We start from the raw sequence: 24,501 nt of genomic DNA, 5'->3' as shown, positions 1-24,501 counted from the left end.
TCTTTTGAAGAGCTTCCAATTCTTCATTCATCGCCTTTGTCCATTTTGGATCCGTCAATGCATCCTGCACGTTACTAGGAATAGATACAGTAGATAATTGATCAATAACAAGTGCATGTGACCCAGAAATCCTATGGTTAGACATAAAATTAGCTATAGGGTATTTAGCTTTGGCTTTGATATCTGGTTCATATTGTTTCTTAGGAATTCCCGTGGTAACCCTTTGTGATTTCCTAGGTTTGACACTTTCTAACCCAGAAGATTCATTAAAGTTTAGGGGTATTTGAGGAGGATCATTCTGACTGGGATCTTCAGTTGGTGATGTAGAAGGGGGAATATCTTGTGTGTGAGCTTCAGATAAGTCTTGATTTTGATTCAAACTATCCAGAAAAGTCGTCTCTTTTGTCTCGGAATTCACAACACTCTGTTCGGCAGTTACATTTTCTGTTTCGGAATTCACAACACTCTGTTCAAGAATCGCATTTTCTGTTTCGGAATTCGCAACACTTCGTTCGGCAGTCGCATTGTCTATTTCGGAATTCACAATGCTCTATTCGGCAACTGCATTTTCTGTTTCTAAATTTCTACCCTCAAATGTATCCTCCAAATTTTCCAAGTCTTTCAAAGACATCAAAATCAATAATAGAACGAGGATTCCCTTCACAACCTCTCTCCCCCTGAAGGGAAGACTGAGAAGCTCCCCCTGAGTAATAAGTCTCGGATTCACGAAAAGCAACATCAAGAGAGACATGTAAAGTGCCAGTAAGGGGATCATAACATCGATAACCCTTCTGGAAGTCAGCATAACCAACAAAGATACACTTACGGGCACGGGGATCAAGCTTGTTGCTTTGAGGCTTGGGAATATGAACATAAGCTGTGCACCCAAACACCCGGGGATCCAAATTAGGCATAGAAGGGATGGTCAAAAATGTAAGAAGCTTCTAATGAGAATTCTGAAACTCAATCACCTGTGAAGGAGTACGGTTGATAAGATATGCTGCAGATTTTGCTGCTTCTCCCCAATAGGACCGAGGTACATTCATGCCAAATAAGGAAGCACGAACAACTTCCATCAACAGCCTGTTCTTCCGTTCTGCTAACCCATTCTGTTGAGGAGTATAAGAATTGGAGGTTTGATGACGAGTTCCATGTGACCGGCAAAACTCAATCATAAGGCCATTCACAAACTCTCCACCATTGTCAGACTGAAACACTCTGATGGATTGTTGATACTGAGTTGCCACCATTTTGTGAAATTCAATAAACATTCCAAATACATCACTCTTATTCTTCAGTAATGACACCCATGTCATGCGAGTGCAATCATCAATAAACGTTACAAAATACCGAGCTCCAGAAAGAGAAGGAATCTTTGCAGGACCCCAGGCATCAGAGTGAATTTTCATAAAAGGAACAGGACTTTTATTAAGACTTGGTGAATATGAAATACGGTGGCTCTTGGCCAGTTCACAAATGTCACAATGGAAATCCAAATCACTAACAACCTAAAACAAATGAGGTTGCAGCTTCTTAAGATAACTAAAAGATAGATGACCTAAACGGCGATGCCATAACCATACTGCTTCCTTTGCATTCTCTACCCCATTAATCTGATTAGCTTGCCCCAAAAGATGTTTCTGGTTTTCTCCAGTCTCTGTCAGATCCAGGTAGTATAATTTTCCCCTTCTAACACCATAACCAAGAATCCGCCGAGTCAGAATGTCCTGAAACACACAGAAAGATGGATAGAAGGTCACAATACATGCAAGTGCTAAAATAATCTGACCAACAGATAGGAGATTATAAGCTAGTGAGGGAACAACTAGGACAGATTCAAGGGTTAAGGTATCAGATACAACAATAGAACCTTCTTCGGTGACCGGAGTTGGAGTACCATCAGCAGTAGAGACAATATTTTGAGAGGAACGTCTAAGGTTTTTCACAAGACTAGGGTCATTGGTCATATGATCAGATGCACCTATATCAATTATCCATGTATTATTCAAAGTAGCCTTACCCTTCATACCTGACTGCGCTACATTAGCGGAGGCATTGTCGAGATGCTCTTCCTCTGTAGTAGCAATAGCCGCCTTGCCCAGATTCTTTCGCGGTTTCCTGGTGAAGTCCCACCAATCAGGGTAGCCAATCACTTCATAGCACCGCTCCTTGGTATGACCTACTTCCCCACAGACAGCACATTTTTTGTTTGCTTATGGGTTTGGTTTGTCATGAGGACGGCGTGGAGAAGGACCTGGGAAGCCTGGAGGAGGACCTGGTCGGCGTTGAACGGCCATAACAGAAGATTCGGTAGGTACCGAACGCCCCATAGCTTGTTTCTCTGATTGCACCTTGCGAATGTAAGCATAGCTCTGCTCCAAGGAGAATTTAGGCTCCTTGCGTAGGATTTCTCCACGCACCTGATCATACTCTGGGTCAAGTCCACTCAAAAACAAGTGAACACGCATCCGGGACATTGCTGAAGTTTCTTGAACGACAGCTGCAACATTATCATGTTGAGAGGCCACCCTTTGATCAATCTCCTGGAACATTGCCACTAACTCATTGTAGTAGGTCGGAATGGGACTTCCATTCTGCTTTGCTTCAAAACACTTTTTATTCAACTCAAAGATTCGGGTTTCATCAGAATCATCATAAAAGGTTTTCTCTACAGCTTCCCAAATATCTTTCGCAGTAGGGAGACAAATATACCGGTTCATGAGAGAGGATTCCATGGAGTCAATTAGCCAACTTTTCACCTTTTCATTGTCCGTGGCCCAAGCTTCATACTCTGCAGAATTCATGGCGGGTTCAGCCTTTACTCCGGTCAGATAACCAACTTTCCCTCGTGCTCCAATGCGCATTCTCATAAGAGGAGCCCATATGGTGTAGTTGGATTCATTCAAGACAACACTTGTGGGGAAAGCAGAGTTGTCTTGTTGGGTGGTGTAGTGGTGATGGATGATCGGTGAGGATGACACCATTGTCTTCTCGGGATTTGACTGTTCGCCTTCAATTGCAGGTCCGGCCATTGAGGAATTTAGGGTTTGTTTGTTTTTTTTTTTAGGTTTGGTTTTTCTAGGGTTTCAAAAAATTCAGGGATGGCTTGATTTTAATGGTGGTGGTACGCAGCGGTTTGTGGTGTGCTTTGGGATTCAGGATTCAAAGGAAGCAGGCAAGTTCAAAGGATTGAACCTGCTCTGATACCAAGTAGAAAAGAATACTTTGATTTTAGGGTTTTCAATAATAATACTATTCATCCCACAAAGGGGTATATATACAAGGACAAGAGGAGCAGTCTAACCCTAATAGGAAACAATCATTCCTATAATTACATGATAACCTAAATAAATAAGAATCATAATTACATAAGATTTACAGCTATTTTACAGATGCCAATTTGAAGCCAAGCCAGTGCGGGAGCCACAGTAGGACCAGGAAGGGAATTGGTGTTTTTTTTTTTTTAATTGTTATTATTTTATTTAAACATGGAGTGAAAATCATATATGGTCCTTTTAAGTTTATAAAAATTACAAAAATTTAGTCCCTGATCACAGCAAACTCTAAAGTTCTGTTTGGTTAAATTCTTCAATTTTTCAGTCGATATACATATAAAAATTTATCTTTTGGCATCTCTTTTTGTTCTATAATCATTAAAGATTTATTTTCCAAAAAAGTTGTTTTACTTTCTGATATCAGTTGTGTTTCAATTGTATTGAAAATGTGGCAGGAAAACTGAAGCCAACAGTAACGAATACAACCAGAAATGGGGAAAAGAAGTTCACTTTCACTGCACTGAAGAACAAGAGGGAGCTTTTGTTCTAGCTCTCTGCCATTACCTGATCTGGGACAAATTAAATTAGGTAGTTTCATTGCTAAAATTTATTATTCCACCCAAAATATTGTACGTAATTTTGTATGTCTATATAGATTACATTCACATATACATAGTTCATGAGATTAAATTAATCTGATTTTTTGTATTTAATACACATGATTTTCTCATATCAATTATACTCTCAATTATGCACATTAACGTAGCCAAAGTGGCAAAACCAATTTTGGCAATCTTTCCACTTTATCCCCAGTTCCCCACAAAGATGCTTCCAGATTGTCTTCACAAAGGTGCTTCCATACACGACACACCTAAACTGCGTCGTCTCAGCCGTTGGGACCAACAACATAAGAATAAAAATAGTTGATGCCACAAAGGGCCAACTACTGGAGTCTGCACTCGGAAGAGACGCTGGTGTCACCAGCCCATTGCTTGTGCCACAATCATCCATATATTTTCCCAGGGAACAAGTTCTATCATCATTACTTCATAGCCGAGAAAGCATGATTCCACATAAAAGTCGACACATCTTCATTACTTCATAGCCGAGAAAACATGATTCCCAACTTACAAGTGGACAAATCTTCAAGCCTCTTGTTAGAAAAATATCATACCATCCTCACCTTCACTGAATTTTTTCAACGAGAGAGAGAGAGAGAGAGACGAGACTAATATGGCATTGGGAGAGGTCTTTCTTGCGGCATTCCTCCAGTTGCTGCTGGACAGGATAACGCCTCAGGAGATCGTGGAGTACTTCGGATGCTTGGGAGGAGTTCGCAAAAAGCTGCGGAAATGGAAGGAAACACTGTTGGCAATTGCAGCGGTGCTTTCCGATGCGGAGGAGAAGCAGCTGACGGCCAAGGCAGTGAAGCTCTGGCTGAACGAACTCAAACACTTGGCTTACGATATCGACGATCTACTCAACACCTTTTCTAATGAGAAGTTAGAACGCGAGCAGCTCAAGCTTCACCAAACTGGCACAAGCAAGGTACGAGGCTTCTTTACAAAACTTCCTCACAAAGTCAAGTTCAATTTCAATATGAACTCCGAAATAGACCAGATTTCTAATCGCTTGCAAGAGATATATGAGCTGAAGAGGAATCTTGGTTTGAAAGTGACTGGGCTTAACTCTACTTCAACATCCTCATGGCAAAGGCCACCAGGTTCGTATGTGTTGGATGGACCTGTGGTTGGGAGAGATGAAGACGCAAGAAAGATTGTTGAAATGTTGTCCAGAGATGTTGATCCTTCTTCTACCACCAATTATCAAGTTGTTCCCATTGTTGGTATGGGAGGAGTCGGCAAGACAACGATTGCGGGACAAGTCTTCAATGCTGCTGCAAAGGAACAGTTTGATATCAAGATCTGGGTTTCAGTGTCCGATGACTTCAATCTTGAAACGGTGACGAGAACTATTTTTAAGAAAGTTACATCTGGGCCATGTGATATTGATGATTTCAGTAAACTTCAAGATGATCTGAGCAAGGCGCTGGATGGTAAAAGGTTTTTGATTGTTTTAGATGATGTCTGGAGCACGTGTGATTATGTTTCATGGATAAAACTGCAAGCTCCCTTTCGTAGGGGAGCTAAGGGAAGTAAGTTGCATACATGCAGTTGCTTATCTTTCGTTAATAGAATATAGGGGAAATGATCATTTACCCGATTTTAGGCTAAAAATTGCCCACTTGCTCCACCAACTGTTTTTTAACCCCATTTACCCAAAACACTCTAAGGGATTATTTCCCCTTTACCCAATTAATTCTTTTTTCTTTTTTTTTGAGACTTTTTTGCCCTCTCCTTCTTTCTCACTTAGAGAGAGAAGTCACCTTCCACCTTGCTGTGCTCCGGTGACCAGAGGCCGGCGCGGTCTCCGGCGACCGGACTCCGGCGACAGGTGACCGGACTCCGGCGAACGGTAACCGGATTCCGGCGACCGATGACCGGAATCCGGCTATTATTGCCCCCCAGTAATCATATTACTGCCCCCAGTAATCATATTATTGCCTTCCAAAAATCATATTATTGTCGTCCAGTGAATTGTATGAACTCCCAAAACCAAAATGAATACACTACAGGCACAATTGATCAATTTATAATCATATTACTGCCCCCAGTAATCATATTATTGCCCCCCAATACAAAGTCCAACGTCTCTACTGCCCCCCAATAGACCACCAAAAATGCACCATTTTGTAAGATTCACAGATAATTTGACTTTAATACACAGAAAACAACAGGTAATTTATCAAAACGCCACACTATAGTGATCCCTGTCCCTCGTATCAAAGTCTACTGGTGGCCAATAATGTGTCTACTGCCCCCCAGTAGACCATCAAACAAACCCCACAATTACATTGCAATGTCAGATTACTCACATTGTTGAACAGATAGTAGATCATTGGCCTCCAATCCAATAGACATTCAAAAAAAAAATGCTGTTCCTTGCCAAAAAAAAGAACTGAACAACAATTCTTAAAAAAAAAAAAATAACGCAGCAACCGGAGTAATGTCACTCCTCCGGCGACTCCAGCATCGATTTGCTAAGGGCACCCAGTCGCTTGGGCACCCAACTCATCCAAGACAGCCCACTACCCCCACGTCCACCACCTGCTGCTGCACCGAGCACTGACACAGCAGCCCATCCCTGCGCGGCCCCTGCAAACCCAGCAACGCACGACAGCTCCACTACCATACCGGATCACCCACGTCTCCGGATCCACACCGACGCCGTTGAACAGACCCAGTCGCCGAGTTCCTAGGCGCCGGAATAGCTGATAAGAACGACATCACCGACAAAGGCAGCGCCGGTGAGACCTCTGAAGCTTTTCGTCGCCGCCTCTCTTCTTCATCATCGTTGTCGTCTTCGTCCAGAAGGGAGCAGCGATTTCCTGCATCACGGAGATCTCCATGACGCCGAGATCTCCATCCCCAATCGACCGCCTTATCGATCAACGTCCATTCGTCGTCCGGCGCAGATGGTGGTGAACTCACATCTTCGAGACCGATGGTGGTTGGTGGACTCGGCATCTTCGTGGCTTGTAGTGGTCGTTGAGTAGGCTTGGTAGGGGAAGGAAGAGAGAGAGAGAGAGTCTGGGAGGAGAAGGGGAGTCTGAGAGGATAGAGTTTAATAGGGGGCAATACTGTCACTATAGGTTAGATTGGGTAAATGAGGTTAATAAACTCTTGGTGGAGTAAGTGGGCAATGTTCATGCTGAAATTGGGTAAGTGGTCACAGCCCCTAGAATATACTGAATTCTTTCTTGAGGTATCTACATAGTGATCTGAGGTTTGGTGCGTACTTTGACGTAAAATAGTTTATTCTAAGCCTAACTATTTTGTTTCAATATGTATGTCTTCAAATCTGTAACTGTAAGAAATACTTTGGTTACTTATAGCATGTTTCAAATTTTCATGTTTACTGTAGTTAAACATTGAACACCCCGCAGCAACGCGCGGGTCATTTCTAGTTGTTACGAACTGCAATGGATTGCCATTGGCTGCAAAAACTCTTGGTGGTGTTTTACGTTGTAAAGAAACTGACAAGTGGGAGGAAATACTGAATGACAAATTATGGAGTACATCAGATAGGAGTGATATACTCCCAGTACTGAGATTGAGTTATCATTATCTCCCTTCAACTTTGAAGAGGTGCTTTGCTTATTGCTCAATACTTCCCAATGACTACAAATTTGAGAAAACCCAATTAATCCTTCTGTGGATGGCAGAGGGTTTCCTTGAGCAACCAGAAGGGGCTAAAGCAATGGAAGATATTGGTGACGAATATTTTGAGGAGCTATTGTCTCTGTCATTATTTCAAAATTCGGGCAAAAACAGTTGACATTATGTAATGCATGACCTTGTTGGTGATTTAGCACGATGGGCTGCTGGAGACACATTTTGCAGATTAGAGGATAAACCGCATGGTAGATGTTCTCCAAAGACTCGTCATCTGGCTTACATTTCTGGCAAGTTCGATGGGGTAAAAAAATTTGAGACATTTTCTGAAGCAAAACGCTTGCGGACTTTCCTACCACTTCCTGTTTCCAGTGGTTATGGGAATTATCTAACTCATTATGCTACTTCTGATCTATTGCCACAGTTGAAGTACTTGCGGGTGCTCTCCTTCAATGGCTATAAACTGACGGAGTTGCCAGATTCCGTATGTAATCTGAGACATCTACGGTACCTTGATCTTTCTCACACATTAATAATGAGTTTGCCGGAGTCAATATGCAAGCTTTACAACTTATAGACGTTAATATTAGAGAACTGTTCAAAATTGAAGACACTACCTTCAAACATGAGCAATTTATAGTTGCCAAAAAAAAAAAACATGAGCAATTTATCTAATTTATGTCATCTCAACAATTCAAACACGCCTTCATTGGAAGAAATGCCTCCCCAAGTAAGTCGGTTGACTCATCTGCAAACTGTGCTTAATTTTGTGGTGGGGAAAGGTAGTGCATCAGGGCTTGGAGAGATAGGGTCATTGTATCTTCGTGGACCATAAGCCTTGGAAGATTGGAAAATGTGATCGATGTTGGGGATGTGAAGAGGGCCAAAATAATGAATAAGGAAGGGCTAAATACATTGCAATTGGAATGGAGTGGCACAAGTGAGAAGGAGTCGGAGGTGCTCTGCAGTTTAGAACCTCATAAAAAGCTTCTAGACCTCACCATCAAGGGCTACAATGGTTTCGAATTTTCAAAATGGATTGGACATCCTTCATTCTCTGATATGACGCATGTGAAGTTAGAGAATTGTAAAAATTGTCGATTCTTACCTCCTCTTGGCCAATTACCTTTTCTGAAAAAACTTTGGATACAAGGACTGGCCAATGTTAAAAGTGTGGGTGCTGAGTTTTATGGAGAGTGCAGCTTGCCTTTTCCAGTGTTGGAAAATTGGAAGGAGTGGCTTCCTTGCAAAACAAATGAAGAAATTCGAGTTTTCCCTTGCCTGCGACAGGTTTCCATCTCTAGAATCTAGATGCTCGAAATTGAAGTGTTTGCTATCCAAGAGCATGGATTCATTATCAGAGCTGTATATTGATGAATGTGAAGAGTTGGTGGTTTCAATTGCCAATTATAAACATTTAACTGTGTTGGTCATAACAGGTTGTAAAAGGGTGGTGCACAGAAGCGGAGTTAAGTTTGAGTTACTGGAGGTTATGGAGCTTCATGATATTTCAGAGTTCAGACTCGAAATAGATGGGTTCATCAGAGGATTACCAAAGCTTCAAACATTGTGGATTTCTGGTTGTGAAGAGTTAAGATGTTTATGGGAGAATGAGGATAGATGGCTGCAGCGTCGGATTTCTAATATTATTGGAGGCAACATCTCTGACTCCCCCTCTCACTTTATTCAAGAGCTAAGAGCACTCAAGCACCTTGTGTTAACTGGATGCTCAAATCTAATTTCTTTTCCAGAAGCTAGTTGGCCACCTTGTCTTGAATTTGTAAAGATGGTGTCGTGTAATTCTTTGACGCATCCTATCGTCAAGCATAAGAACAATAGAGATAGAAAAATGTCAAAATTTGAAACTATTAGTGAAGGATGCTGACAAAGGAGGCCGACGGCTCAAATATCTTAGGATAAGTGACTGTGAACGATTGGAGTCGATAATAAAAACATTCCACGAGGACACGTGTCTTGAAGATCTTAGGATATGCAGGTGTGCAAATCTGAAATCCTTACCAGAGCGGCTATGCCATCTCTCCGCTCTTCGCATTTTAATTATACGCAATTGTGGAAGTCTCGTTTCCTTCCCAAGAGGAGGGTTGCCATCCAACCTGATAGACTTTCGTATCGACAATTGTGATCAATTGGAAGCCCTCCCAGAGGCATGGACAACCTCAGCTCTCTTCAGACTTTGTTGTTGGTAGAATGTGGAGGTTTTGCTTCCATTATAGAAGAGGGTTTCCCACCCAACCTAATTAATCTTCATATTTGGACTCCCAAAAGCTGCAAGCCTCTCTCAGAGTGGGGGCTTCACCACTTGGACAGACTCACCTCTCTTAAAGAATTGTGGATCGTTGGTGCAGATCCAGATCTGGTGTCCTTTCCGCCAAAGGAGGTGCTGCTCCCAAAATCTCTCATTAAACTCGCCATTGCAGACTTCCCAAATCTGAAGCGCCTGTCATCATCTTTTCAATCACTCTCCTCTCTTGAATCCCTTAACATTTGGGATTGCCCAAAGCTAGCATCTATTATTCCAGAAAAAGAGGATCATTTGCCTCTTTCACTTACACAGCTTCGCATCTATGACGAGTGTCCGCTGCTCAGAAAGAAATACCAACCAGGTAAAGGACGACACTGGCCCAAAGAAATAGCCCACATCCCATACGTTTATTTTGGAGACTGGGAGGACGAAGCCAAAGCCGACCGCGGGCTTTGAATCAGGTATGTCAACCATTTTCCGACCGAAAAACAAAACCTTTACCCATTTTCCGACTTCTATTGTGTCTCATTATACTTCTATTGTGCCACAGCAAACTCACAACTTGTTTTTGTTGGAGACCACGGTGAAGAAGCCAAAGCCGACCGCTGGGCATAGAAATCAAGTACGTCAACTTTAACCGAAAAACAAAACCTTGATTCATTCTACTACCCTGTTTATATATGTTGTTTTAATTGTCAAAAAAGAATTATGTTTACCTATTTTCCGATTTCTATTGTGCTTATGTCTCATTATGCTTCTTGCACTGATTGCCAATTGAAGACCTTGAACCCTAACACTATTTTCAATCCTTACTCTTAAGTTATCCGTTTCTGTTTGTGAATGTTTTGCAGACTATAGAGCAGCAAGAAGTACAGGGTTGAGCAATGGACCAGCTCAAGAGTCTTGATCCACGCACCCTTCTAATGCTGGATTAAGGTACTGGCTCATACCACTTCAAATCTCTTCCCTTACACCAAGCTGGCACTTTCTTGCCTTGGAGCTTCGAGGCCTCTGGTGGCCTGGCTGGATGTTAACCCTTACTGGCTTAGCAATCCGATCAATCTTATCTATGAATTGCTCATGAATCTTGTTTTGCATTTTGCAGGGCAGCAGCAAGTAAAAGGTGGAGAAAGTTGTTTGCAATGAGAGCACCTCAAGAATTTTGTTCTGGGCTTCTAGTTCTGGTTCAAGGTATTGTCCACTTAAGTAATTCCAATTACGGTGCATTGATATGCATTCTGTCTGATGTATGCTTCACTTACGAGTAATGTGAACAATAAATTTGTCGTATGTGTAATCTAGTATGACAGATAACCTTTCTCCATTAACTTTTGTCTTTCAAGTCTCTGTAGTGTTATAATCAAGTTCCTTACTAGATTTTTCTGTTTTAGGTAAATCAAACAAAGCTGACAAATATTAAAAAGTATATAAAGCCCTACACTAATATTTTCTGTTGACGTATCTTTTATATTGGAAAATTGTTTCTGAAAATTTTGTTTGACAGAGCAACCTTTCCCAACGAATACTGTTGAAATTTCACTTGCTTGCTGCAGAAGAGCATGCATGATTGGTCCTCTCCATATGAAATTCATACGAAGATTTGAATGAAAAACACTTTGGATTTAAGTTTCGGTTTCATAGTGATCATGGTTTTGGTATGCATATTTAGTAGAACAAAAGGGTGAATTAGCAGAACATAAACATTAGCTCTGTATCAAAATCAGGTAACGAATTTATGGTTTGTATCTGAATAAGAATAAAAAAGTAAAGTACTGCAAATTTGCAAACAGCTTTGTCTCAATAATTTGCTGATGACGAAATGAATTCAAATTCAAATACTCAATAAGAACTTCATTTACATAGTATTCATTTAATAACAATGAATTCAAGATCAGATTTCCACAATAACAAAAGTTAACTTTGTTAAATCCCCCATGAAAACTAAAGAGCTGCTGCTACTGATATAAAAACTTCCAAACAATGGTCACAACTTCAATGTTGTTTTGATGTTTGCTTTTCTTTATGACTAATTATCGCTACTAAACAGTTCTCCTTTGCGTTTTTTTTTTTAATGATTTTTCAATTTCATACTAGGATATGTCTGCTGGAGCAAGGGACAGCTTACAAACCCAGTTTTCAATTTTATTCATACCTGTTGTTTAATTTTTCCCTTTAGTATATATGCATATAGAAAAGTTAAGAAACAACTTAAGTGCAAGAAGCATTCTGTTATGCATTATATTCTAACTCCATTGATAATATTACTCAAGTATCTGCCTAAACATGCAACATCTGGGCTGAAAAATTAAACATCTTCATTAGTTATCTCTAAAAGTAAAATACACCTAAGTCATTTCAGCAAGTTTTGCCAATCTCAGATTTTGTTTGAACTTATTTTAAATTTAAAAATCTTGACATGGATAAAGCTTTATGAGAAAGGGTGACTATTATGTACAACACTTCTCCCCTTTTTCCAACTATTTCCTCTGATTCTCTTTTCTTCAATTTCGGTCGAGAATTTGGTGTGTTCTCCCACATATATTCAAAATCTGTACAGTGCATAAAGGTTTTAGTCTCTCATGTTATGCAGGAAGTAGAGCAACTTATCAACATACTGAACTTGAGAAGTAAACTGCATGGAAAAGACTTGGTGTGGTCTATTGTTTTTAGATTCTGAGCAATGTTTAGGTTTGCTTTGTTTTGTAAGTTGTTTTCTGATTTATTTTCAACGATTGATGTTCTGATTTTGGGGAGACACATCAGATCCTGATAGTCTGTATATGTTTAGTTTAAGAAAAATCTAATTGGAAACAGTTTTAACAAGCTGCCATTGCCCTTACTGAATTGTCACGAGACTTTAGATTGTTATATCTTCTCATATCTATAAGACCTAGATTGATGGAGATGGATTTCGAGTTAAGAAACTGTAAGACATCATTAAGTGCTTGAATGCAAAAAGGACCAGGAGCCTTTTGAATTATTTGAATGACAATAGTGATTTATCCCTTTTTCCCAGCTTCTGCTCTGAACATTGTAGACCACACTCCATTCTTTTTTTACATCTTCTTTTATCGCTGAGTTGTGTGCATATGTCTGGGTTAATGTAGCTTTTCCTATTGGTTTTGCAGATTATATCCTCAGAGTGTTGAGAAGGCTTCATAGACTGATAAGCTGTTTGCGCTTCTCCAAACAACATTCATAATTTTCAAAAGTAGAATACTTAACTGTCATTAAGATTCATGACTTTCAGTTCAATTTCGACAGTGCTTTGAACCAAGCCTGCATTATATATCAGTAACCTTCAATGCTTTTTGAGAATAGCCAACTTTGTCTTTCTGTATTTGTCACTTTCATAAAAAATGAAGTCAATTTCAATTATGTTTTTCATGGTTGTAATTTGTTAGCAACAACAAATTCCGCGGCAAAGCGCGGGCGCCATTGCTAGTTATACATATACTAAAGCCGCTAGAGCACTGTTCATTGAAAATACAGTTTTTCCTCTTGCTTTTGACTGAAATTACAATCTTGCCATAATAGTTTTTTTTTTTTTTTTTTTTTACAATTCTGCCACATCCTTTAATTTTTTTTTTTTAAGGAAAAACAATTCTATTTTGTATTTGTAAATTTCTACAAATCATGGAAAAAGTTTATTTTTTGTTGTATCTCATTTGTTGTTAATTTATTATCAACAACTAAACAAATCATATTCTAAGTAACGTTAATATTTTTTAGATTGCGAGTATTCATTTATTACATATGAAACTTAGAAGAAGAAAAAAACCGCAGCATTGCGCGGGTCAATTTGCTAGTAATGTTCTAAATGTTGTCAAGCTCCTTTGTTAATGCTGGCATGCCTACATACAGTTTTAAGGATGCTTTTCCGTTTTTAACACCACAATACACAGATCCACATGCCCTCATGACACAAAATATCAGTACCATTGATCATCTCAATCAGTATAAAGGTAATTGGAAAGAAAATTTTCCATTGCAAGAAATCAATATAAGTTTCATCAGTTGCCATATAAGCATCTTTAATTGCATTGTACCTGAAATTCGATAGCTGCATAGTAACACTGACAAACTGAATTGCATGATAGGGGCGGAACTACCCTATAGCATGAAAGGGGAAAAAAAAATGTTTATCTTATTTTACTTAATCACTATTTATTGTATATTTTATGAAACTTGGTCTTGATTCAATCACCCCCCCAACCAATGGCAGCAACAAGTAAAGAAAAAATAAAGAGAATAATTTGAAATTAATAGTACTTGTTTTTTTAGAGACAAAAACAATATATCAATCAACAAAACTTATAGTTAAGTTTACATCACATAGGCACCTATAAGGTGTGAAGTACCAGTCCAAGATTCTTCTTCGGCATTCTTGGAAGAGTATTCAAGCAGGCAGCGAGTACTAAGCAACTTGTATTTGATGTCCATGGATTCCTCAACAATTTCGTATTCAAAGATTATGACAAGAGCTCTCACCTTGTCACTATCATCAAGGCCATCATAATTAACATTATCACAGGCGTCGTGATTATCATTATTACGGCCATCGTCTTTGTTGTCTTCATCATCACCCTCGTTGTCTTCATTATCGTCGTCGTCATAATCCGAAGGGAATTCATAATGATCATAATAGTCATCACATAATGTTTCACTGAAAACAAGGCCTACTTTTTGCCCTCCTAGGTGAAAAAACAGACATGCAGCTGGACTATGAAATTTTGGAGGCCATTCTGGCAGCTGCAGAGGTTCCATAGATTTCAAGGAATCACATGTATAAGACATGTGGAAGGCTAGTACTGTATGAGGTTGTTCCAAATTAATGGAGAACATTAGGAAACCCTCACCATCACCATGATAAATAGTTGATCATAACCATCAATAAAGGGAATATAGCTTCCCAAACAAGGGTCCAATTATGTCCATCCTTTTTCCGTATGGGTCGTGTCAAACATGTACACTCCGGTCTGATTTCTACCCCAGAGTAGGATTTTGGTGCCTGCAATTGCATGAGTGAAGCCACCGGGATACTTCCGAGTAGGCACATCCAGAGGCAACCAGCCATCCTGTATGGGTTCAAATACCTCGAATGACTCACAGTCACATAGACCACCGAAGCGATAAAGTTTGTCGTCCACCTCTACTAAAACAGGTTCAGGTCTACTAATCTTAAAAACTTGGGAAGGCTGCAATTTTGGGTTTGGATCTATGCTTGGACCTGTCTCAAACACACAAACTTCTTTACTTAGTGAATATTGAAAAATATGAGAAGTAGTGTCTTTTTCCTCCAGTTCAACCTTAATTACCACTAGAGAAAATAATTTTGGAGCCAACGATGCCGGTGCTCATATCAATAGGAACAACTGTTTTCAGTCCACATCTATAAGCAACTCTCTGTAATTTCAAATCATCGCCGCCATGTACTGGTGGTGCTAACATATTGCTTAATCTGATGGATTGAATAACATGAACATTGTCATCATTGCACTCCTGGAAACATAAGTAGAGAGACTTATACTTAAGCTTTCTTCTTCCATGATTTCTTTCTTCTTCTCCGCTGCCTTAAGTGGTGCTAAAGTAGAAGAATTTCTTCTTATGAATTCTGAAAACATGCTAATTTTCTTCGTCTCATTCTTCCAGTTGCTTGCTAACATTGACGTAGCAGCAGCGGCCGCTGCTTTTCTGGTTGCAAAACCTTCCAACATTGCAAAAAATTGCTGCCTACACCACGCCATTATCTATACCCCTCACTTAAACCCTAATTTCCACAGAGGATATGAATTAATAGTAATTGGTGTGTACTAATTACCTAATTTATAATAAGAAATATTGAGATGTTACTTAGATTTAAAATATTTTGCAAGTAATTATCATTGATATCTAGTTTATTCAATTATTATATTTTATAAAACTTAATAAGGTGAGTTGGACTTGCTAAATTTAAGGTTATTATTCTCTATGTTCAAATCCTGATTCTGCCCCTACATGACAACGACATTAACCAAGACCAGGAGGCACATGAAGGTCCTCATCACTACCATCACATTCCTGCCGAACAGGCAATTTCGCCAAGAAGGCAATGCGATTTTTCAAAGGGTGGTCATGAGACCATGCATGAATCTTGACAAGTAAGCTCTGAGATCATGCCAAAGAAGCCTTAAATCTTGACCGAGACGCCATAAATCTAGACCGAAAAGGCAATGAGATCATGTAAAGGTGGTTAATTGGCCATAAATCTCGCTCGGGAGGCAATATATGAATCTTGCCAGGAAGGCAATGAGATCTAGGAGGTCATGAGATCATGTAGATGAGACCTGAATTACAGGCACCGAGATCTCGCAAAGGAGGGCTTGAGATTAGACGGAGGCCTTGAATCTCGTATGGTTGGCACTGAGATCTCACAAGGAGGCCTTGAGATCATGCAAAGGTGCCATGGTGTCACGGTAAGGTGACGAAGAGAGCTTGGGCAAGTAAGATCAAGGTTTCAAATTTCGTTGAAACTGCATACTTGTTTTAAAAAGAAAAAGTTTCACAGGTATTTAGTGTTGATGTCTGAACCATCACGCCCAGGGTATTTTTGTTAATTATTTATTATTGTGCTTGAAGATCAGGACATGATAGAGATCATGCAAAAGAGGCCTTGCATCTCGACTGAGAGGCAACGAATCTACTGGGAAGTCAATAAGATCATGTAAAAATGGCCATGAGGCCAAAAATCTCACTCGGGAGGCCATGAATCTCGTTGAGAGGCCATTGAATCTCAACCAGGAGACAATGAATCTCGCACCAAAGACCATAGTGTTTGAGCCTACAAGTTATTTTGGCTGGATCCTTAAGAGGATTTAGTGTGCCAGGTCGATACTTGTGGCCCAAAAATAAGTTTACTACAGTTTTAGGTTACAGCTTCACCCATTCCGAAACTTATAAGGAAAACGAGCCCTTATGTGATTTAAGTAGCGAAGACCAATTAGGAATCTATCATTCAATAATCCTTCTACATCAAGAAACTACCGAAACTAGGTATATATACCAGGTTTCAAGGGAAAAACAAGAACCAACTTCTCAATCAACTAATCACACAAATCATCAAAGTTTCTCCAGAGCAACCTTCAGCCAAGTTGAAACCAGCGAAGCTAGGGTTACGCCTTAGCAACAATCAGCGAAACTAAAGTGACGCTTAGCAAAACTCGTGTTTTCTCCTCATTCCCAGTGTTTCCTTTCCTCAACCTACAACATTGAGTATCAATACTGTGACGCTAAAGATCACACCAAAAGTCCTTATTCTATTAAGGCATAGAGAAGAACCTTGTGACGAGGTTGGTGCTCTCCTCGTCCATAGGCTTGAAGAAAAAGTCAGATCAGGGACTTTTCGGATAACTCGCACCCCACGGTAGTGGCACGCCGCACATCATCACAAGTAAAAGAGATTGTTTGCTAGCTAAATTAGGCTGTAGCCAAACACATGAATCATGTAAAGGTGGCCATGAGGGAATGAATCTTGACTGGGAGGCCAATCTCGCAAAGAAGGCAATGAGATTTTGCAAAGGGTGATCATGTGATCATGAATCTTGAAAAGGAAGCTCTAAGATCATGCCGAGGAGGCCTTAAATCTTGACCGAGAAGTCATGAAATCTCGATCAAAAAGGCAATGAAATCATGTAAGGGTGGCTATGAGGCCATGAATCTCATCGGGAGGCAATGAATCTCTCCAGGAAGACAATGAGATCTAGGAGGTCGTGAGATCATGTAGAGGAGACTTGAATTCTATATGAGAGGCACTGAGATCTCAAAAAGGAGGGCTTGAGATCAAACAGAGGCCTTGAATCCCGTATGGTTGGCACTGAGATCTCACAAGGAGGCCTTAAGATCATGCAGAGGTGCCATGGTGTCATGGTAAGGTGACGAAGAGAGCTTGGGTAAGTAAGAATGTAAGATGACTTCATGTATGGGATTCTCACAGATGGCACCAAATATTTCTGTTATAACATGAAAATTAAGTAAGATGCATGAGACACAAAATCCATAATGGTTCACCTCGCTCCTGAATAGAGGTTACGTCCACTTAGAATGTTTCAATATAAGAATGTCTAAGTAGCCATGGGGAGATCCTAGATCAAGCCCCCTAGATAAGAGGGAGAGGATATCTTTCATAGATAAGAGAAGTCTCCTCACCATTACATATTTCCGATGTGGGATATGTATAGTAGAATTGCTTATCTTGAAGACTTTTAGAGAGCATGGGAAGATAGCCTCCATGTTAGCTAGATATCATCCAATGTCCACCATGGCGATGTAGCTCGAGTGTCTAATTACTTATTTAGGTAATTCATTACTCACCTCGACTGTTCAACTAATCATCTTATTAAGTATTTTGCAAAAGGTGGTCATGAGACCATGAATATTGACAAGGAAGCTCTGAGATCATGCCAAAGATGCCTTAAATCTTGACTAAGAAGCCATAAAATCTCGATCATAAAAGATAATGAGATCATGTAAATGTGCCTATGAGGCCATGAATCTAGCCCGGGAGGTAATGAATCTCACCGGGAAAGCCATGAAATCTAGGAGGTCGTGAGATCATGCAGAGGAAACCTGAATTCTATACAAGAGCTACTGAGATCCCGCAAAGGAGGGCTTGAGATCGGACAGAGGCCTTGAATCTCATTTGATAGGCATTGAGATCGATCTCGCAAAAAAGGCCTTGAGATCATGCAGAGGTGCCATGATATCACAGTAAGGTGATGAAGAGAGCTTGGGCAAGTAAGATGACTTCATGTATGGTATTTCCATAAATGGTGCCGAATGTTTTTGTCGTAAGACGGAGATTAAGTAAGATGTATAGTGGTTCACCTCATTCTTGTAGGGAGGTTATGTCCACTTAGAATGTTTCACTATAAGAGTGTCTAAGTAGCCATTATGGTACTTGAAGTGTGGGGAGATCATGGATCAAGCCCCCCTAGCTAGATGAAAGGGAGAGAAAGTCTCTTTTATAGATAAGGGAAGCCTACTCTCCATTATAGATAAGGGAAGTCTCCTCTCTATTACATGCTTTCAATGTGGCATATGTAGAGTAGAATTTTTAGCCTTGAAGAATTTTGAAGAGTATGGAAGGGTAACCTCCCTACGAGATACTGTCACACCTCCACAATAGCAATGTAGCTCGAGTGTCTATCTAGGTTATTCATTGCTTACCTCGAGTGTTCACCTAATCACCTTACTAAGTATTTATAACATAGCCTAAGCAGATATCATGGTTAGTGCGCGTAGTGGTGTGTAACTTCCGCAAGTCACGCGTTTGTGGGTCCATGACACCACTCTTAAGATGACGTTGGGGAGTATTTTCCTCTTGCTACGGATTCAATCGAGCTGACCGATTCTGCGTTATCTAGATCCACTTCGAAGGGATTTCGCCTTGAGCAATTGATAGGAGCATTTTAATATAATATTTTAGTAGTTAATTCCTCATATTTTGCTTAGTTAATTCCTTAACCGAATCGATTTTTAACTGAATTTCTATTTTTAGGTACATTAGAATAGATGAAGAAGAAATGAGTGTTAGGTCCATAATTACCTAGAAATGATGGAGAAAAATGGAAATGCTCTAAAAAGGTCAACTTTACACATTTTCCTATTCCGACTAGGAGAAAGTGAGCTAGACAAGAAAGGAGGGGTATCCGCCTGACCAAACGAACTCCGAATGAGTTGAAACTTTCCATTTTCATTCTATACATCCCAAGGATCATTTATTCTGAAGACTGCCAGAGATAGTTTTGAGTGGAAAGCCTTCAAACAATCAGTCCAATGTTCTGAAAGACGAAAACTGGAAAACCTGACCTGTACGTATTTCACAAGCATTTACGGACCAACCACATTGAATTTAACTCTGAAATTTTATCATGATGATCTACACTCATAGAGGAACATTTGATATGAATAAATAGGAGGCCCATTCTAAAGTCTTGGTGGAGAATTAATTGAAGGAATAAAGGGGCAGAAAGTGACTCAAAGCCACTCCAAAACTTAAGTGCTTAACCCACCATAATCCTAATAGTGCTCCATCATTATTTGTTTAAGGCCAACCACTATGGCTTGGTAGCCTATATATAGAGGCTACAAAGAAGTAACAACACATTCCTTCATCCATTTAATCTTCTTTGTCTCTCCATTTTCTTCCCATTCTCTAGTCTTCTTGCATAGCAGTGTTCATATCTTCAAGGAGCTTAGCCGTGCCATCCACCCTCCTAGCTGTGATCACCACCTTGTACCGCCACCTTGGAGCTGCTTTGGATCTTTGGGATGTAATCAAGGGTTGTTCATACCATCTTATTATCATATCTTCACGGTTTTGTGTAATTGTAGATAGAAAATTTTGCTTTTTATTTTCTTTGTGTAAACTGAAATTATGAGTTCATAATCTTATTTTTGGAACAAATTTGATTCTCTTTTCGTGTAATATTATTTTATGTGCTCTTGATCTTTGTGTGCTTCATTTATATGAAAAGATAATCTGATTTTGTTTTAAAGAAAACGTTTACATGTTTTTGTTCTTTGGTTCGAAACATAGAGTGATTGCATGTAATTGGAGCTAGTAATTAGGTTTATGCTTTGTAATCCTAATTCAAATAAGTAGTAAAGGCTTAGGACATAAGTCGAAATCAGATTGTTTATGCATTGAATTGACATGCTTTGTGTACTTGGATTTGCATAATTATTAACCAAATTAAACTTTCACATGAACTTAATGATTTGAAACTTGAGTTTGCATTATTGCTTTGATTGTGTGAAACCTGTTTTCGAAATATATTGGTTAGGTGCTTTGCTTGATCAATTGTGTAAAGGGAAGTAAAATAAGAGATATTGTTTGCTTTTAACTTTGTTTCTTGGTTGATAACTTTTCATGGCATTAGTAAAGGATTAAGGATGCATGTAACAAATTGATCTTGAATTGTGGTGGATGAATTGTTACCAAAAGTTTCCGTTCATGATTCCATTCATCTTCAACATTTTCTTTTGTTTTTTTTTTTCTGAAATTTTCATTCCAAACCCCATTGTGTTTGTGTTGTATTTATTTGTATTTACTTGTATATATTTCTTTTCTTTGTTTTATTTTCATAAATAGTACTTCTTATTGTTTAATTTCTTTATTTGTTATGCAATTACATGTGTACTCTCAATCCCGGCTTGAACGATCCGTACTTATTCTATACTGACAACTACATTTTACAGGGTTAAATTGACACTCATTTCGAGCGTATCAGCAATTTCTCAAATAGGTTGGGCCACCTCTCTCTATCTGTTTCTTGATTAAAATTCAATTCCGCCTTATCGAAATCCACCTCAAAGAGATTTCACCTTGAGCTGACCAATTCTTTCTTACTCAGTAGATTCGTCCTTGTGAAAATTTCTTGAATAAATCGAGTTGCTTCTCCTCTGATCACCCATTTCTTGATTAGGAACCCATTATGATATTTTACGCAACAAAACCAACCTAATCTCATCTTGTCCACATTTAAATGGGTTGCAAGCACCTAATCTCTTCTCGTCACATTAAATGGCCATGAAAATTCTCCACCTCCATTAGTTGGCCCAAACCAAAATTACCCAGGAAGTTCAATCAATTTTTGTTATTTAAATAAATAAAAAATTAATGTCTAGAGGCTCCTTGCAAGACCTCCATGCATGGAATGAAATGGAATATATATTTGAAATATTGATCGGATTTTCCATCATGATTTTCGAATGAGAGTTTTCTACGTTCGAATTTGAATTTACGATTTTTATTGATTTTCGACGATTTAGTTTCCGATGTGATTTTCGGAATTGATTATATGTGGTGTTATTGACATTTCTGAAAGATTTTCGATGGAATTATATTTCTTGATTATTTATCGGGTTTAGGTTTTGGCTTTGGGAATGCTTTAGCGATGATTTCGGTTTTGGGTTATTGTTTATGAATCTACTTTAATCCCGACTATTTGGTATCGATTTGGAAATACTAGCTTTTGACGTGTGGGGCACATCGTTGATTTACTTTATTTTTTTCTTGAGATTTACCGAGTACGGTTGGGAATCGTACTCGTGTTTTCTATTCCGAGATTTGGGGAAGCTTTATGTATTTACTGGTTTTCGAATGTTTCCTTCATCATACTTAGGTAGCTTTATTTTTAGTTCTCCTCCTCACGTGAGTTGCTGTCGAGGCTCCTCCTCACTTACTTTGTGTTTGTGGGTCGAAGTCGAGGATAGAGTCTGGGAGGCTCCTTTGTTGTACGGTGATTTCTTCTTCCTCATATCCTACTGTTACTTAACTAGCAGGGCTAGTCCGATTTCTCTTAACCAACGGGGATTTTGAGTTTAAAGAAATATGTTTTATAAACGTTACATGCATCGAGGTTTTATAAGTTTAAGTACGTAGGAAAGTATTAAAGTTTTCTTCATTTAAATTATCTAGATTATTTATTTGTGTCCACTCACACTAACACGTTTTCCAATTACTTTCCCCTGGGACCTTCGGTTTCAAATGCCCAGTTTGTACACTAGATTAGTTGAAGTCAGGCATATATGGAGTTGAGGTATAATTGTCATTGCTTCCGCATTGTAGGATCCATCAATCCTTTACCCTCTTTACTTTTTATTCTGGCATACCTTTTGTTTTAGAATTGTTCTAATAACATGTGAGATTAATGTTATTAAGTTGAGATTCGTGTAATGTGAAATGGGAGATGTTGAGATTTAAGGAGCATGGTGGCTCCAGGAGAATAATGATGGATTGTTTAGAAGTGTAAATGTCTTTCTACAGGTCTTGGGTAGTCCACTCGTAGGGGAAGTTCTGCCAAATTTTTTGTAGAATTTCTTCTAAGGTGAACCCCACAAGGCCACTTCAGATTTCGTGGTAAAATTCGAGGTGGGTCCTGTCACCCTACTTCTGGACTTTGTAGATAAAACAACCGTAGTTTTTAGATTCCAATAAATAAATGTACAGCATAAAAAGATCAGCTAGCTTATATGAAACTCATTTTTGCAGAAATATAACAACAGAAATGTGAATTTTGTAATTAACATCCAAAACTTATCACAAAGATAGAAAGTTCATTGACGAATTGAAGTTGTAAAACCACAGTTATACAAGTACACCAACATCCAGCGTAAAACTCATGAAAGGATGGAACAAAAGTTAATGGATTCAAAATAGGTGAGAGGACTAACAACGAAGAGACCATACCACAAACTTCTCAATTCCGGCAAGTTCGCGCGTGCTACAATTAATGAACAGAATGAGGCTCACTGGATGCCTAGCGACCTGTGATGTAAGAGATAACATAGAGATGATTATTAATTCTCTTGTCCAAAGATGGATTTTAACCTGTGACTTGAACGACGCCGTCGCCAGCGATCTTCCCAATCTCGGCTTCAGTCTTCGAGCTGGAATCAGAGGCGTTGGACTCCGATTCAGGGAGCCTCCAATTCGTTGGAATCCGTCTAGGAGCCTCAGACGTGGAGCTGGTGGGAATCAGAATCGGGGGCTTGTTGGATCCTCCAAGGAAGGGTCCGATGAGAGTGGTGGCTCCAGTGAGATGGATGATCGAGAGAGAGAGAGAGAGAGAGAGAGAGAGAGAGAGAGAGAGAGAGAGAGAGAGAGAGAGAGAGAGAGATTTTGAGTGGCAGTGGTTGTAATTCTTTAATTGAGTTAAGGACAAAATAGTTATTTGATGTTAAATTGTGTATGTGGGAACAAAAATCTGTTGTTGAGGCAAGTGAGATAATTTTTGCTTATTTTTGTGCTTTGGGTCAATGACCCAATTCCTTATTTGGTTAGTGTCTCTTTAAAATAGCACGACTACTGGGTTCTGGGCGGGAATTTTGATATAGCACAGCAGAGTAAAAGTAATAATTTGTAAGGAATTTAATATAAAAAGAATTTCAATGGTTTTTTATTTATTTATATATGTTGGTCATTCACAAACAGACTAAATCGTGAGTAGACCTGGCAAATTGCACACGATATGATAATACGACATGAACACGAATGGAATTATAAGGATTTGGTTTGAAGTTTATTGGTTTGGTTCCATATAGGGTCACCACGATAAGAACACGAATTTTAATGGTTCAGTTTAGTGTTAATCTGTTAACACGATAAAAATCATTAACATAAGAGTATTCTTGTAAATTTTGAGTTTCTCTGTCTAATATACATTAGAATCTCTAATGCATCTCTCTAATTCATCGTAATCTCTTTCTCAATTTTCATGACAATAACCTTAACTCTCAATTTTCAAAAAGGAAAAGGTACCTTGACTGTATAAGATTTACGTGTGTTTCTTATGTTACTCTAAGTCTAAAAAATGTTGTGAGTAAAGATTTAGTTATTTTCTTAATGGTTTTAACGATTGACAAGAAATTTAATAGTTCGGTTTTGATTTTAGCATCCTACACAAGTTAGTTTAACGGTTCATTATCATGTTCCATGATAAGATATACAAAACGAACTTAACACGATACGAACATAACACAACACGTATTTTGTCAGGTCTATTTGTGAGATGTTTGTATGATGGTGGGGACACATAACGGAGCGTGAGCAAGGGGCCGATAGTCACTGCACCTATGGGCACGTAATCTTTAATTGTCTCTGCACCATCGTTGAACGCAATGCACAGTTGCACACGAATAATTAGGGCTGGGTACCCAAAACCGAAAGCCCGATACCGTACCGAAA

The 24,501-nt window shown here is 39.2% G+C and overlaps 2 protein-coding genes and 1 non-coding gene across 3 annotated transcripts; all 3 read left to right on the top strand.

Annotated features, from left to right (window-relative positions):
• The first annotated feature begins 4,508 nt into the window (after positions 1–4,508).
• Positions 4,509–5,532, top strand: LOC112199567 (putative disease resistance protein RGA4). Its single transcript, XM_024340568.2, has one exon. It carries the CDS (start codon positions 4,509–4,511, stop codon positions 5,475–5,477), a length of 969 nt encoding a protein of 322 aa, XP_024196336.2. The 3' UTR covers positions 5,478–5,532.
• Positions 5,533–8,401: 2,869 nt separating this feature from the next.
• On the top strand, positions 8,402–9,042 carry LOC121052841 (putative disease resistance RPP13-like protein 1). Its single transcript, XM_040518738.1, has 2 exons — positions 8,402–8,800; positions 8,950–9,042. The coding sequence occupies exons 1-2, from the start codon at positions 8,402–8,404 to the stop codon at positions 9,040–9,042; spliced, it is 492 nt and encodes a 163-aa protein (XP_040374672.1).
• A 467-nt stretch (positions 9,043–9,509) lies between these two features.
• Positions 9,510–13,214, top strand: LOC112182807. Its single transcript, XR_002929556.2, has 5 exons — positions 9,510–10,234; positions 10,324–10,395; positions 10,625–10,709; positions 10,879–10,964; positions 12,902–13,214. It is a non-coding gene; the product is annotated as an uncharacterized LOC112182807 (transcript).
• Positions 13,215–24,501: the final 11,287 nt, after the last annotated feature.

Source organism: Rosa chinensis, chromosome 1, assembly GCF_002994745.2.
Source record: "Rosa chinensis cultivar Old Blush chromosome 1, RchiOBHm-V2, whole genome shotgun sequence".
Taxonomy (NCBI): domain Eukaryota; kingdom Viridiplantae; phylum Streptophyta; class Magnoliopsida; order Rosales; family Rosaceae; genus Rosa; species Rosa chinensis.
The sequence above is the reverse complement of the archived record's forward strand: the minus strand, read 5'-3'. Positions and strand labels throughout refer to the sequence as shown.